This window comes from Aethina tumida, chromosome 1 (assembly GCF_024364675.1).
Source record: "Aethina tumida isolate Nest 87 chromosome 1, icAetTumi1.1, whole genome shotgun sequence".
In the NCBI taxonomy this organism is placed as follows: Eukaryota; Metazoa; Arthropoda; class Insecta; order Coleoptera; family Nitidulidae; genus Aethina; species Aethina tumida.
In genome coordinates, this window is record NC_065435.1 from 74,955,629 (window position 1) to 74,972,033 (window position 16,405).

The 16,405-nt window shown below is 29.2% G+C and overlaps 1 protein-coding gene across 2 annotated transcripts in view; it reads right to left on the reverse strand.

Moving 5' to 3' along the window:
* Positions 1–13,963, reverse strand: part of LOC109604148 (ankyrin repeat and fibronectin type-III domain-containing protein 1) — a 51,105-nt gene extending 37,142 nt beyond the window's left edge. Inside the window, exon 1 of one of the 2 annotated variants that reach the window (XM_049961807.1) lies at positions 13,514–13,958. In XM_049961807.1, coding sequence (XP_049817764.1) covers positions 13,514–13,629 — 116 coding nt within the window. In that variant the 5' untranslated portion in view covers positions 13,630–13,958. Of the gene's footprint in view, positions 1–13,513 lie in introns of both variants that reach the window. The other variant, XM_049961810.1, reaches the window with a different exon arrangement.
* Positions 13,964–16,405: the final 2,442 nt, after the last annotated feature.

Below are 16,405 nucleotides of genomic sequence, written 5' to 3' on the forward strand. Positions count from 1 at the left end.
AAGTCGATCACCAATTAATTTCAGTGCCAAATTAATCAACTAAATTGACTAAATTACAATAAAACAAATTTTCACTGTTGTACAAGAGTTTAATAAAATTAATTTATTTATCTGGAAACCGTTGACTTTAAAAAAAAAAAGGGAAACTTTCACGGTTGTTCATTAATGCCGTACAAAGATTAAAAGCAAAATCGTTCATAGTCTGGCGAACAATTACGCGTCCGATTGTGACTAACGGAATCCGTAGAAAAATGCTATTTAATTTCAATTCAGACCAAGGAAAAAATCAATATTCTATTTTCAAGAAAATGGACAAATTGTCCATTTTATCTAATTTACTGGGATGACTTCCCAGTTCGAAATCCTGGATTGTGGATCCATCATCAACATTCCGTCGATGCGGTTCTCGGGTGCTCCTTTATTAAATTCTGCGCCGCCCTTAATTATTAATCAGAATGGTAAAACAGTCCATTTGCAATTCTCTAATTTAACCCTCCCAACTCAAATATAAAGATTTACGCAATCTCTGCAGGCTGAAATCTAATTAATTCGCAGTGGAATAACTATGGTTAATTAATTATTATTACAACTACTCGAACTTATCATAAAATGTAATATAATATTAAGACAGGTTAAAACAGTTGAGGTATAATTTTGGTAGTAAAATTAAAAGCGTGAATAGATAAGTATCAGTTTCAGGAAGTTGAGGCGCCTCATACCTAATTCACACAGTCTGTATAATTAATTAACTACACTGACATCACATATTCAATCATAATTAAAAGATGAAAAGCACACAAATTAGTTCAAAGGAACTATTGCAAAACTATATAGCTAGATTTCAATTAAAAGTTGAAGTTCAGAATTCCTCGTACATGATGTTATTAAAACTCTGCGTGGGTGAATATTCAATAAAATATTCCTGAAATGATCCCACTGAAAAAACGCCATAACAAGTTAAAACCATTAGGATGATTGCAATTTTACCGATGTAATTTTTGTTATTGTCCATTCGTGTTTTTACATTACACTTCGGTAAACTGTGCAATTTTTCCAGCAATTACGGTTGTATTGAATAACCATTCGTGCAGTCCTGCGTCCAATTTCCTGCTGGGAAACGTCGCAATTCGAACCGATTCGGGATTTTCAACGTTAAGGATTAAAATTGCTAATTATCTCGTGAAAAGAAAAACACGGATTTTCTTTCAGAGTTTATTTCATGACCGGTCGGATTTTATATTAAAGCACTCGGTTTAAGGGAGCCTTTTTCGTACTCACTTACCGGCCCGCAAAAGCTTGTTTAAAAGACATTCTCCCGGCTCAAGACCCAATTCTTATAGATCCATACACGTTTTTTTTATATATATATAAGGACGAATTTGTCACACGAAACTTTCTCGGTCGGTTTTGGGAATCTCGACAATGGAAAAATTGCCTTTGTCATTTTTTTCTCGAAAAGTTGAAAGGCCTTGAAAGGGTGCGGTTTTAATAAATCAATTTGGCTTGTTTACATTACTACTATTATGTAATAATTTTCATTAAGTTTCTTATAAATTTATTGTTTTAGGGAATGTTTAATACGCTGCGCATTCACCATTTTTTTTAAAATGTTCACAGTCCTGCAATATGCTCCTTTAAGTAAATATATGATTAATGATTTAAACATGCTGAATCCAGATTTACTTCCCATATTTTTCTATCACGTATATATTTTTTTTACATTTTTTTAATCGCTCAAATTACATACTTTATTTAGTTTGATCATATTTGAAGGTATCCTTCAATTTCTTTTGCACATGCAACACACATGAAGGGAAATTATGGAAATATGAAGTTGTTATTAGAAAAAAATCGATATTCACAGTATACATGGAATGTGTGCGGATCTAAAAGTTGTAGCAATGACTACAAGGAGAGTATACCACTACACGCACTACGAAAGAAAAAATAGATAAGAAGAGCATGTTTGATGCCTGAAGTTTAGAATTTAAAAGAAGAACTTTTAGTTCAAAGTGAATTTTTTTTTTACCACCACTCCATTAAATCTTATGAATATTTCGAAACCAAATTTACTCTATTCAACGACGCGAAATTGCTAAGAAGGAATCTTTGTGGGTTTCCAAATACGAGCGCTTATAAAGGATCCACATTTTATAAGCATGTTAAATGAAAGTGAAAAGAGCATGGACCACTTTCGTTAAAATGCATCACAATTTTCTTGGAAACAAAACAAGGGAAAACTACCAGGAAATCATCCAAGAACTATTATGCAATATGTCCATTAAAATTCACTTTTAACACTCACACTTAGATTTCTTCCCTGCAAATCTTGGAGCAGAATGCTTACCGATTTTTGTTAGGCGATTCGTCGCGAAACTCTAATAGAAAATGTGAAAAAGAAGAAAACTACAAAGTGAAATACTATTAACAACTAGTAAATAAATTATTTAATGATTTTTGATGTTTTATAACAGATAATCATATTTTATTGAAAAATTACATTAAAAAAAATCATACGTGGTTTGTAATTGAAGTGAAAACTTCTTTAGCCGCGTTGGGCACTTTCTGGTAGGGGAAAATCTTTTGGGTTGGCGTCATCGACATGCTCATGACTGGCGCACGCGCAGTATGCTGTGCGCCTTAGACACTTTTTTGGTGGGTGAAATCTTGTGCGTTCGCGTCACCGACATGCTTATACCAGTATATCTACACCTGACGTATTGCTACACCTGACGTATAGTGCTGAGTATATCTTATAAGTGAAATTGAATGGATTTAGTGAAAAGTTCAATGTGTATATACTGTGCATTGTTGAAATAGTGTTTTTGTTTGATTATTATTTGAATGGCCATGTCCAATGATCAAAAATATAAAACGACAATCGATGCCGTTTTTATGCGATACTTAGATAAATTTTCAAATTCAACATTTTCACTTCTTACATTAGGTACCATAAGCCTATTGTACCTTTTTTAGAACAAAATGAAGTAAAAGAAAATACAAAAAGTCTAAATATAGTTGAAATTAATGATGACAATGATGCAAACAATTAAAATAATGTTAATAATCAAGTACATTGAAATTTAAGTAAATACAAATACTATCCACAAATAATATGATTGTATATTAATTGTTATTTTAATTGAATTGTATTTATATTTTGTCATGATCTTGTACAGCTCGTAATATATTTCAATAATAAAAAATCACATAAACATGCATATAATTGTTGCTCCGAGTGTCAATAGATATGAAAACCAGATTGATGTTGATAATTTTAATTCAAACATTATAAAATTTCAATACTAAAAGTTCTAAGTTTTTACTTCTATCGGCAGTCTCTATAATTTTAATTTTTTTATATATTATTTTTCTATTAAGAAATATCTAATTCTTGATAAATTATGCATAAAATCAAAAGGAAGGAAGAAAAAAAAATTGCAGACCACTGTTTTCTTTTCTTAAATTCTTAAATTTTGGTAAATATATGTTAATAAAAGAGACCCCGTTATAAAAGGTTCTCGCAACTTTATTTTACATATTTTTTACATTTCGTAAAAATTTTTCTTTATATGCAACACTTTCACATTTTATAGACATTGCTATTTTTATCTACTATGATTGATGTCACAGTTTTCAGAGAATTTTCACATTTCTCGAGGGGCTTTAAATTTTGATGCTTTATTATTATTATTATTATTATTATTATTATTATTATTAGAATTAGTATTACATTTTTAATGACTTGAAAATATGATTTTTGAATTGTGACATTTTGTTATTTTCAGTCATTTTTTCAAAATTTTCAGATTTTGTAACGAAATTTCATTTTCGGGATAAAAATCTAGGTTTTGAAAGCTAAATTTGTAAAAAAAAAACATATTTAATTTCTTTTTTACGAATTTATTTCTTCCCATTTTTAGTATCACCCTTTTAATAACAGTCATTCAGTTCGTATTCGGCTCAGCGTCTTTTTCAATCACAATTTGATTAATTCATAAGTAGAGTAAGAAGTGTAAGGTCATTGAGTTTTAAGTATACTGAAAGAAACCAAAAGCTGCAGTATGCATCCAAGGTAAATCACTTTTTAATTGCATGTTGGGGGTTGACGACTCACATTAGTTTTACCGTTGACATCTAGACAAAAAAAAAAAAAAATAAATAAAAAGCCTTTCCGCCTTTGATATTCATACATACCTTGCAGGATATATTAATTTAATCGGCTTTAACTTATACATTTACGAAACTAGTGCATTTACCATATATAAAAACAATTTAAAACTCTACCTTTAAACAACTTTAAAAGGTAAAACTTGCTCTTCAATACTATGCACTATTTTTTAATTAATAAACAATCGTTTAAAAGAGTAAATTGAAATGGTAAATTAAAAATACTAAGCACCGTAATATTTTCTAATTAAGCCCAGTTTTCAGAGTGTTTGTTTTTTTTTTTTTGAATGTGTCACGATAAATTCTCATTAAATATAAATGGATTAATTTTGTCATTGTAGCAGGTCTGTAATGAAAAATAACTGTTTGAAATCGGTCGAGGCCGAACATACGGTTGTCTCAGTGCGCGACATATTTTCCACTTATCCGCAATTTTCAATTAAGTTTTGTTTTATGGAAGCCTTGGCCTTTCACGATCACTTTGTTTATTAAAACAAACGCACAAACAACACAATCCTGTTCCGTAACAGGTAATTGAATTTGGTCCGGATTGATTTCCCGGCGAAATAATGCAGCTTTGTTTTAGTTTTGTTGAATGAGATATATTGTGAAGATTTCAGGATGGAAGAACTTCCCCTGTTGCCTGTTGGGAAATCTACATTCTCAAAACCTAGTCTCGGCGGAGCAAAAAGATGAATCGTGGAGTTTAAACTATTTTTTTCCACGTATATTTCCACTTCGGTTTATATAATCAGATATTGTCGGACCCTACTCCAAAATTCCGTCGGAGAGGACGATAAACGTTTTGTCAAATTAATCGTTCCCGAGTGGAATAACAAAAGGCATAACTCCCAACTCTCCATTGTTGTGCAATCGACATTTGCATAGCAACCCTCTAAAATCGAAACTAACGCGAAAATTCCGAATTAACGTTTTATCTTTTATCTCGAGTAAATCTGTTGCGAGACGCGAATAATTAATTAAAGAACGTCGTTTAATTAGATCTTCCGCTAATTAATCTCGCCCCTAAACGAGAACGGCAACAAAAACCACTCAAAGAAAAGGATTTTATGAGGAAAAAACGTAAATTTCAATCGGTGTAAACGTGAACGGAAAGTTAATTTCGCAAAGCCCTTAAATTTCTTTAAATTCAGAAATGTGAATATCGCGATTGCAAAGTGCACTAGCTTGGAAGCGTGTGATTCGACGTCGGTAATTAACTCGACGTGCGACATTGTCGCTTCCGGTCCGTTAATTTTGGATAGTACGCGTGACAATCGGCCGCATATGCACAATCTGATGTGTGGCGGATAACGCCGCATGCGGACGATACGCCGCATGTTCCGGATTATGCGCCAGAACGCTGGGGAAACAATTTGCCCCCTGCAGGCTCTCTAAGGAGGATAAGTTCGATGAATTTTCAAAGGAAGCTTTGTGACGGCGCATTCGCCATTTTAATGACAGTTTAAACGTATTGATGATTAGTACGATTAGTTGAAGACCCGAAATATGAGGTTTTAATCAATTCATTGGGTGGTTCACGCGCCATTTTTTTGAAATTGTAGAAGACTAAAATATATTTAACATATATATTCATGAAAAATACTACTGTAATAATTTACTGCTTATTTCATTGCATCTAATAATTGAAATTCAAAGAATTGGAATATAAAAATATACAGTTGAATTGGAAAATATTTATTTAAAAAAATTAAAATTGACAGTTATAGAGACTGTCGATAGAAGTAAAAAACTTGGATAAAGTTTGAATTAAAATTATCAACATCAATCTGGTATTCACATCTATTGACACTCCGAGCAACAATTATATGCATGTTTATGTGGTTTTTTATTATTCAAATATATTACGAGCTGTACAAGATAATGACACAATATAAATACAATTCAGTTGAAATAACAATTAATACATAATCATATTATTTATGGATAGTATTTGTATATACTTAAATTTCAATGTACTTAGTGTTTTTAACACTATTTTAATTGTTTGTATCATTGTTATCATTAATTTCAACAATACTTAGACTTTTTGTACTTTCAATTATTTCATTTTGCAGTAAAAAAGATACAATAGGCTTATGGTAACTAAAGTACGAAATGAAAATGTTTGGTTCAAATTTATCTAAGTATCGTGTAAAAACGGCATCGATTGTCGTTTTATATTTTGTAGTACTGAGTTTTCGATCATTGGACATGGCCATTCAAATAATAATCAAACAAAAACACTATTTCAACAATGCACAGTATATACACATTGAACTTTTCACTAAATCTATTCAACTGTACAGCTACAGATATTCTGGTATAAGCATGTCGGTGACGCGAACGCACGAGATTTCACCCATCCAAAAAGTGTCTAAGGTGCACAGAACACTGCGCGTGCGCCAATCGTGAGCATTTCGGTGACGCGAACCTATAAGATTTTCCCCTACCAAAAAGTGTCCAACGCGGCAAAAGAAGTTTTCACTTAAAAAAATTTGCAGTATTTAATATTTTTAAATATGTTAATGAAATGGCAATACGTAATAAAATAAACTTAATAATCAATGAATTGGTACATAGAAACAAGTTAATATGCGCATTCGCCATTTTTTTATAAAAATGGGAGATGGTTTATTTTAAAATATTAAAATGAAATATTTCTATTTCTAAATTTGTTGACTTTTATTAGAATTTTTTTAATAAATCAACTTATTTATAAGTGCATATCTGATTAAAAAGTTTCGGATAATTTATGAACTCTTTATATAATATATAGAAATTTAAGTGAAATTGCGCATTCGCCATTTTTATGAATTTTTTAAATATTATGGTATCAAGTTTTAAGCCTAGAATAAACATATTTATAAAAAATATAATAATGAAATAATACATTTACAATTTTAAATCTGTTAGTCATTCCATACAATGAAATAAATTCAATAACTGTATCATTCATAGAATTAGAATATAGATGAAACTCTCGGAATAAATAGGTGCATCGGATCGATAGGATTTTAAAAATTCATCGGGGTGAGTGACACGACTCGAGATTGATTTCCCCGTGCCCGATCCAACTTTAATGGCGCAAGAATGAAATTGGCCTTTTTGTTTGCGTTGCCATTTTCCAACGAATAAATCGATGGATGTTTAATGCTTCGATCGCATAAATATGCTAATTTTATTGGTCAGGCGATTAACTCGAAGATGTCACGGACAAGGGTGGTTTTTTCACATGAATGTTGCACGTTAAAAATGAACGTGTGAACGTATCACTGTCCAGATTTGAGCGCAATCGATTTTTTCATTAGCCAGTGTAAACTCATTGAATATTAATGGAGATAAAGTCATTGTTTGGAAAATGGGGTAAATCCATAAATGTGCTTTATTTATTAACGTTCAGTTTCTTATATTCTACTGAGACTTTGAAAACAGAAATAATAATATATGTGAATTTTTATTAATTTTCTAAAACAATCGTAAACTACAATTTAATACCTTTTATTCCAGTAACTTTTAAATCCATATATTTAAATATTCCCATGATCGTTTCAAATAAAATTTAATATCGTACACGTTAATAAAACCAACGAAAATTCCATAAAAATCGCAACGAACAAATTCGTAAGGAAATGGAATCCGATGCGCATACAAAAGAATGAGTCTACGTAAAATCCGGACTTTTCTCACGAGAAACGGCCCAGTTTTCCGAGAAGTTTTATTCGATCTTGAGGGCAAAGTTTTTGCCAGACATATTTTTAATTAAGTTCGGAAAAAGGCAAAAACCGAATTTAATTACGCGATTGTCTGACTGCAGAACGTATTGTTTTGTTATTTCGACATTGATAAGGAGTTCGGATCGATCGGACGGTAAAGTGTCGCTGTTAATTTTTTAAAAACGACAGTCGAGATGATAATAACTGTCGATAGGCCGCATTGAACGCGTTCCAACCACTCAAATTTTATTTTTGGAACGGAAATTGCGTTTTCTTTCAATATTTCTAAATGCTAAAACAAAGCCTGTTCAAAAAATGTAAATAAATTTCATATAAAACTGTTCATAACTGTTTGTTCTGTTAGACATTTGATCGGTTTATATTTTCAGTCTACCTTCAATTAGTTTCTTATATTAAATTTAAATTAATTTTCTTTCGATAAATTAAATTGAAGTACTTATTATTTTCTAAAATAATTTAATTCTGAATTATGAATTATTCTATTTGAAAATAGTCTCCTTTTAAGTAGACTGAATATTTAGTCTTCACTTGTACTAAAATAATTTAATTTTAAATTATCAACTATTCTACTTGAAACATATTCTGTTTATATTGTTCAGTCCCCTTTGAAGTAATCTCTTATTTACATCATAAAATACTTCAGTTACAGCCCAGATTAAAGCTGAATTAATAATTTTTCGAAAAGGAAAACTGAAGTTCTTGTTATTCGTCCAAAAATAATTTTATTGAAACTTACCTATTAACAATATGGTTTAATATTTATTTTGTTTAAAGTCTTCAGTTTTTTCTATGTTTTTTAATTACAACATAAAATACTTCTATTATAGTTTTTATTACAGTTATAACAATTCTTTACCAGTTCAAAAATAATGCAATTTGTTTATTTAATCAGTTTCTTATCGAAATTATAGAATATTTTAGTTATAGTTATTCTAAAATATTATAATTTTAATTGTTCTATTTGAATCTTTTCTATTTACCATACAGTTCCCTGTCTTCCTTCAATTAGTCCCTTATTTAAATGATAAAATACGTCAATTACATTTTAAATCAAAGATAAATTAATGCTCTTGAAAATTGAAACTGAATTTCTAAAATAATTTAATTCTAAATTATCATTCTATATGTAAATCGTTGTTATATTTTTCTATCTTCAAGTCTCTAAATTATAAAATACTAATACAGTTTTAGTTTAGATTAGAACTAAGAGGATGTTCATTCAAAATATGAAATAGAATTTGTCGTAACTTTACTTGCTATAGATTAATCTCATTTTAACTTACTAGTTTAGTAATTCTAATTAGTTTAATTTAAATTATATAACATACGAAAATGAAAAACAATTCACTTTTAAAAACATGAAGCATTTCTTGTAAAATAATTTTATTCCAAATTATAACTACCCTATTTGCAAATTGTTCTGTTTATTCGACATTAATAAGGAGTTTGGATCGATCAGTCGCAGAAGTATCGCCCTTAATTTTTTAAAAACGACCGACGAGATCATAATGACTGACGATAGACTGAATTGAACGTGTTCCAACCACTCAGTTTTTATTTTCGGAACGGAGATTCCAAGGAAATTGCGTTTTCTTTCATGGTTTCGCTTCAGGTTTTTCAACTTCACCAAATTCTTTGCATAATTTTACATCAAACATGAGTTTATAAGAAAAATAATTAACATTACTCAAGTAAATTATCAAAGAAAATATGTGGAAAATGAAGCTTCCATCTAGGGATTTTATATATATAAAAAAAAACTTGTGGATTGTGTTCGATTTTATCACAATTACACTTTTCCACACAACGTGAAAACTTTTTTGTGTCCCAGGCGAGACAATTTTATGTGCCAAATTATCAGTAACAAAAAAAACGGCATAAAAGTAGAATTTCAACACTAAAAACATTATAGTGAACAAAAAATCCGCCCCCAATCGATTCTGAAAAAACTTTATAATCAATTGTAATTTGGAATCAAACAATCATCTTACACCAATTAATAAAAAGGCACAAAAGCAGATTTTATGTCCGAAACGAAATCGTACAATTCGGAAAGGGACAAAGAAGAACGTCGAATAAATTGGAGCGTAATCCACTGCAAATAAATGCCCGTTCAATAGGAAATAGACCAGTCGAAATTCGACCGTAATTACCCTTAACTTTTTTCTTTTTCCTTCGTCACCGTCAACCCCAAAATGTATCGGTGTTTCGTTAAAATAAATTAGACTTTTAAAACGATTTTTATTTTGTTATTGATTGGTGTCAATAAATAAAATTCAATAAAAATAGTTTTAATAAATAAATTTAACGAATAATTTATTTCTTTCAGTTTATTTATAGTAAAATTCACAATTTTTGATAAGTCAGTAATACTGGGAATAATAAATATATTAAGACTAAAACTACCTAAAAAAGTAAAATTTAAGTGAGAACATAAATAACTTCTCAAGATATTTTCCCCATTGTGAACCAGCAAAATTTACATTAAACCGAAATTTTTCTTGATAAAAAAACCACAGGAAAAAGAAATACAGAAGCATCATCGCATAAAACATTCGTTTATCTCCGCCTTTCGCTTCCGTTCGCTTTTAATCACATCGCAAATAAACCGGCCTATTCGCACACTGAAAAATATAACAAACTGATTTATACCCCTCCCCCCACATTCCGAAAACAATGGACATTATCTCGAACAGAATTGTGAACGTTCAATTAATTAATCGCGCATGAATTTTTCGGCTGTGTTGATTTTATTGGGGCGGAATTTATTGAAATAACCCACCAATATAGATCTAGATACTTAATATACATAGTTGTGTAGGTATCTATTTATACAGAAATCAATATCGCCGAAACCCTTTCGTGATCAGTTAGTTATTGGGGCCAGACTATTGAAAACAAATAAAGTTGACGTCAAGATCGAAGGGCATGAATTAATTAATTTGTAAATATTTATGACTCAAACCCTGTTTTTTTATTGTTCGTATGCGAGACAGGTTGAAATTAACTATTTAATTATTCACGTTACTACTTTACAAAATGAAACTTGAAAAGCCCATTTTCGTTAAATAACAAACAAGTAATACTATTTGTGAATTGTTCTGTTTTTGCATGTTACTTCTCCTTCGACTAGTCTTCCAATTAAATAGTAAAACAATTAATGTACACGAATATCTTTATATCTAATTCGAACAAAATGTTTACCACAATCGATAAATCTTGAAATTGTGAATTTCTGAATTAGAACTTGTCTTTTACCATCAAATACATCATCAAAATTGAAACCAGTTAGTCAAGATACTGGAAAAAATAGCATAACATTTTATTAATGGACAGTATTGATGAGATAACCAGAGTGTGCAATATCGTTATTAAAATTAAGGCAATTTTCTAAAATAAATCTGTATTGATCAATATTTTCAAAGGAAAAAAGTGGAAACAACCTCTAATCAAATTTTAAACTTGGAAAGTTACCAAAAATACACAATGTGACTCCCTCAATGATTTCCATCAGTTAGATTACGATATTGTTACGTTGGAATTTCTTTTATATAAAGATATTGTCGAGCTGTGCAGATCTGATTCCGAATCTGCTAATTTCGCCAATATTGATAACAACGACAATATAATGGAAGATATTTTATTTGTAAATTCATTAATTAATTTGTTTTGTTTAATTTACACTTTTTGTAATTTATTTAATAATTGAACTTTTTTCATTAACAGTCATGGTTCGAGTTATTTAAGTTAGAGTGTATATTTTTCATAACCAATTTTGCAGTAGAATTATTTTGATGATTCATTATTATAAGGCATTCCTGTGCTGAAGTTTTTATTTTAAAATGAGACTATGAACACAAATTCATGTGATCCCTGAGAATAAAATAAAGTTGAAAATATTTGTATTTCAAAATAAATAATTTAACTCCATTAAATATAGTTCAAATTAAAGCAACATACTTACCTTGACTCGTTTTAAAATAATGTCATCTCGTATTATCACTTTTTCAGCCTGTAAATTCTGTTTACACTTTTTGGTCTTAAATAAATAATAAATAGTTTCTTATTTACATTGTAAATAAATTATATGCGGTTCGAATTAAATCTATATGTATGCTTTCTAGAAAAATAAAATTGACTTGTTTGTAGCTTTCCTCATTCTAAAGTTATTTCATTTGAACTTATCAACTATCCTATTCACAAATTGTTTTGTTTACATTACATTTATAGAGTAAAATAAACCATGCTCTTTAAAAAATGATTATGAATTCCATGTAATTTTACTTCTTCTAAAGTGTTTTTTAAATTATCATTATCAATTATTCTACTTGAAAATTATTATGTCCACACTGTTAAGTCTGCTTTTTACTAATATATTATTTAAATCATAAAATATATTACTTCTATTAAGATTAAAATTAAAACAGAAGCATTATTTATAATTCCAATCCTGTTTTTGAACTGTGTACGAGTCAAGTTGAAATTAACTACTTATTTATTTATATTAGAACTACACAGAAAAATCCAATTTTATTAAAAAATAAACACGTAAACATTTATATGAAAGACGAGGATTAAATTTGATCTGCTTTATGGAAATTGTTTCGTTTCTACGACGAATCCCAGTTTGATTTACTCCCAGACATCAGTGTGCAAATCCTCAAATCCTCGACGGCACAGTTTATTACCAACGACATTACGCATGGTAATTCACCGGTTTATACATGTTTCTTTTCTGTGCTAATAAAACAAAACTCGGCTGTCTTTTACCATTTTGTTTTTTAAAAATATGTTTTTTTAATAACGAACTGATTTTTCTTTTCACTCCGATAAACAAAACAAGAGCTTGTTTACATTTCATCGCAATTTTGCGTTGTACATATAAAACAAACACCGATATTAATAACACCGTATCGATTCCGGACCCGGATTTAATTAATTGAATTGCCGGAGATTAATAATTATCGAATCCCGAAGTCGTTTGGCCGGACATACTTGAAATTTCGCCATGCGTTTGTGTGCCCGAATGCTTTTGTCAATTATCCTATCATTTAATCCACAAATTAACAAAGGCATTTTCATGAATGTGCATCTTCTGTTATTTATTCATCTACGTTAATGGGAAAAATGTCGGGCGACTGAAAAATTTACGGTTCCTTCATTCATATTCGATACCGAACTTGCAATCATGAGTATGTTATTTTTTTGTGGGTCAAGTGTCATCAGTTGGGTCGAAACGTAAGTTTTCCCTCGCGACTCATAAATAATTCAGCGGTTGGATAAGCGAGCGTGGCTCTTTACCTGTTCGTGTTCAATAAAGTGTTTTTTTTTTAGTAAAAATACATTTTAGACGATACCAGACTGATAAATTTTATTAATTTATGAGGGTCAATAAAAAATGCCATTTGTATTATTGATGCGTTAATAAAAGAACAATTAAAGTACAAAGATGAGTCATCAAATACGCCTACGTCAATATTTTTAAAGCATAAACCATGTATAATAAAAAAGTAAAGTTACGTCACATATAAGGATATATAATACATATATACATATATATATATATATATATATATATACAAGGATAAGCCTTCTCCCACACCTACCTTCTCTCCCTTTCCTTCCGTTGCAGTTTTTTCTTCTTGAACGCCTTCTTGACACGCAGCAGCAGAAACGCCGCTCGGTCTATCGTCAATGCCGAATACTGTTTCTTCTCCTCCATCGCACTCACATACAAAAAGCCACCTGAAAATATAAAATAATTTTTGTGTGGGCACCATTAAAGTAATTCGATTGAAGTTGCACTAATGGGTGGTGAAATTTAAAATTGGAATAATAAAGGGGTGAAACATGAGAATAATTTAAAAGCTTTCGGCCATTATATCGTCGGCGCACGATTTTCGCTCTGGCATCATTACAACGAATCGCTCCATTCCGAAACCCGATGAGAATTAAACGTTCACTCATTACTGAATGTTCCACGAATCGATAATGAATGAATAATTTTTGTTTACGGCAAAATTCGACGATTAGTAAGCTTTTTAGCGGTTGATCGATTGGCGACACGAAAAACGTTTTTGGTTTCGTTGTACGATTACTAATTAACAAGTCATTAGTTACACGATTGTTCCAGTCATGTTCTGACTTTGTTTTAATTCAAAGTAGAATCAAATATTAGTTAATAGACTTGTGAACTTAAAGATTTCTTTGATTCTACTTATAAAAGAAAATTTCAAGTCTTTGTTCAAAGATTACCTTAAATAAAACACGAAAAACTTACTTAGTTTCAGTGCAAATTAAAAGTAAAATATTGACATCAAAATTGAATTAAATTTATTGTCACAATATTACAATTTTAAGATATTTTATTTAAAAATGGTTCTGTAAAATTTTCAACCTCTCTTGAACTGATTACAACTTCTTCTTCGCTCTAAACTATTTTCATACTATATAGAATTAATTATTTTAATTTTTCAATATTATTTAAATTAATTCCTCAATTACACCATAACAGTATTAAATTATAGTTCAAATTACTATAAAACGTTGATTTTTTCAAATATTATTTGAATTTACAGCTTATCAACTAAATCATATTGTAGATTTTTTCTTTCAACCAGTATGGCTTTTAAAGCTAAAACAATACTCTTTTGAAAAATGAAACTGAAATTCCAATTTTACTCTTTGTGGAGTAATTTCAAACACAATCGTCATTTTTTTTTTTCTTTTTTTTTTAATTAACTCCACAATTGTATCGTAAAACAAGTAAATTATAATTTAAAAAATGGAGCTTTATTGTAACATTACAATTTATCAACTATTTTATTCATCATTCGTTGTATATACTTTTTCAATATTCTTTCAACTATTCTCTTAAATAGTAAATTAATTAATGTATATATAAATTAAAGTTAAATCAAAGCTCTTTCGGAAAATGAAACTGAATTGATTGATATTTTTGTCGTTCTAAAATAATTTTATTCTAAATTATCATTGTTTCTATTTTTTAGTATTTTTCTTTAAATTCAACAATTGTTTCGTAAAGCAATTAAATTACAGTTTAAATTAATAATTCAAAAAATGTAATGTTATTGCATTACAATTTTTCAATTATTTTATAAGAATTTTGTAATAAATCGTCTAAATTAAAATTGAACTTGAAGATAAAAAACAACAATTTTTGGAAAAATCAATAAACATCAATTTTCTTGTTAGTTAGTTGGATTTATTGTAACATTACAATTTATCTACTCCTCTATTTGCAAATAGTTATGTATACTTCTCAACTATTCTCTCAATTAAATATACAATCATTTAAAATGACATTAAAACAGAAGATAAAACAATGCTCTTTCGAAAATCAGTGTACCATCAATTTTTATATTGCTTGTTCTGTTTACTATATATATACAGAGTGTTTCGCAACTTATCCGACAAATTTTAACCACTTACTCACTGTTGCATAAGTATTTGATTTATCATTTTTTTTTTTTTAATGTATATATATACAAGGCGTATCACAACTTATCCGAAATATTTTCATACTCACTGTTACATAAGAAGTTCATTTAAAAAAATATGATAAATAGCCTACTTATAGAACAGTGAGTATGTGGTTAAAATTTGTTGCGAAAAACCTGTATAGAAGGTTAAAAAGAACGGTGGATTCGGCGGGCCAAAACTTACTTTCAAATCAATGAGAACAATTTTGAACAGCTTTTATAAATGGATTAAATTATATTTTATCAGTTGCTCTATTACATTTTTTTTTAAATGGATAAGTTGTAAAACACCTTATATAACTATATACAGAACTCTGTTAACTAGTCCTTTAATTATATCATAAACCAATTACAGTTCAAATTAAACCTAAAACGATGCTCTTTCGAAAAATGAAATTGAAATGACTGTAAAACTACTCGTTCTAAAGTAATTTCATTCTAAATCATCAATTATTCAATTTACAATTGTTCCATCTGTATTTTTCAGTCTACCTTTCAATTGTCCTTTATTATATCGTAAATCAAACTAAATTATTGTTCAAATTAAATCTGAAACTAATGTTTTTTTAAAAAATGAAACGAATGTGATTATAGTGTTACTCGTTCCAAAATAAGTTCATTCTAAATCATTAATTTTCTGTCTGTATATCGTATATATATATATATATATATATATATATATATATATATATATATATATATATATATATATATTTCAACCGCGTTTAGCTTTGAATTTACAAATATCTTCACTTACACTTGTAAAAGTATATTTTATACACTTTCTAACTCTACATCAAGTTTCCAGTTGAACTTAATATAGAAATTTCCAAGAAATTCCACTCTAAAACCTTGACAGCTTGAACGACTCTCCTCTGCACCCTTTTAAATAAAACTCGTACAGAATAACAGCGATTAAAATCAGTCGACAAGAAGGTTCTATCGTGATTTCTTGGAGTTGTAAACTTCTGGGGCGTCACAACAAGTTTTGTCACG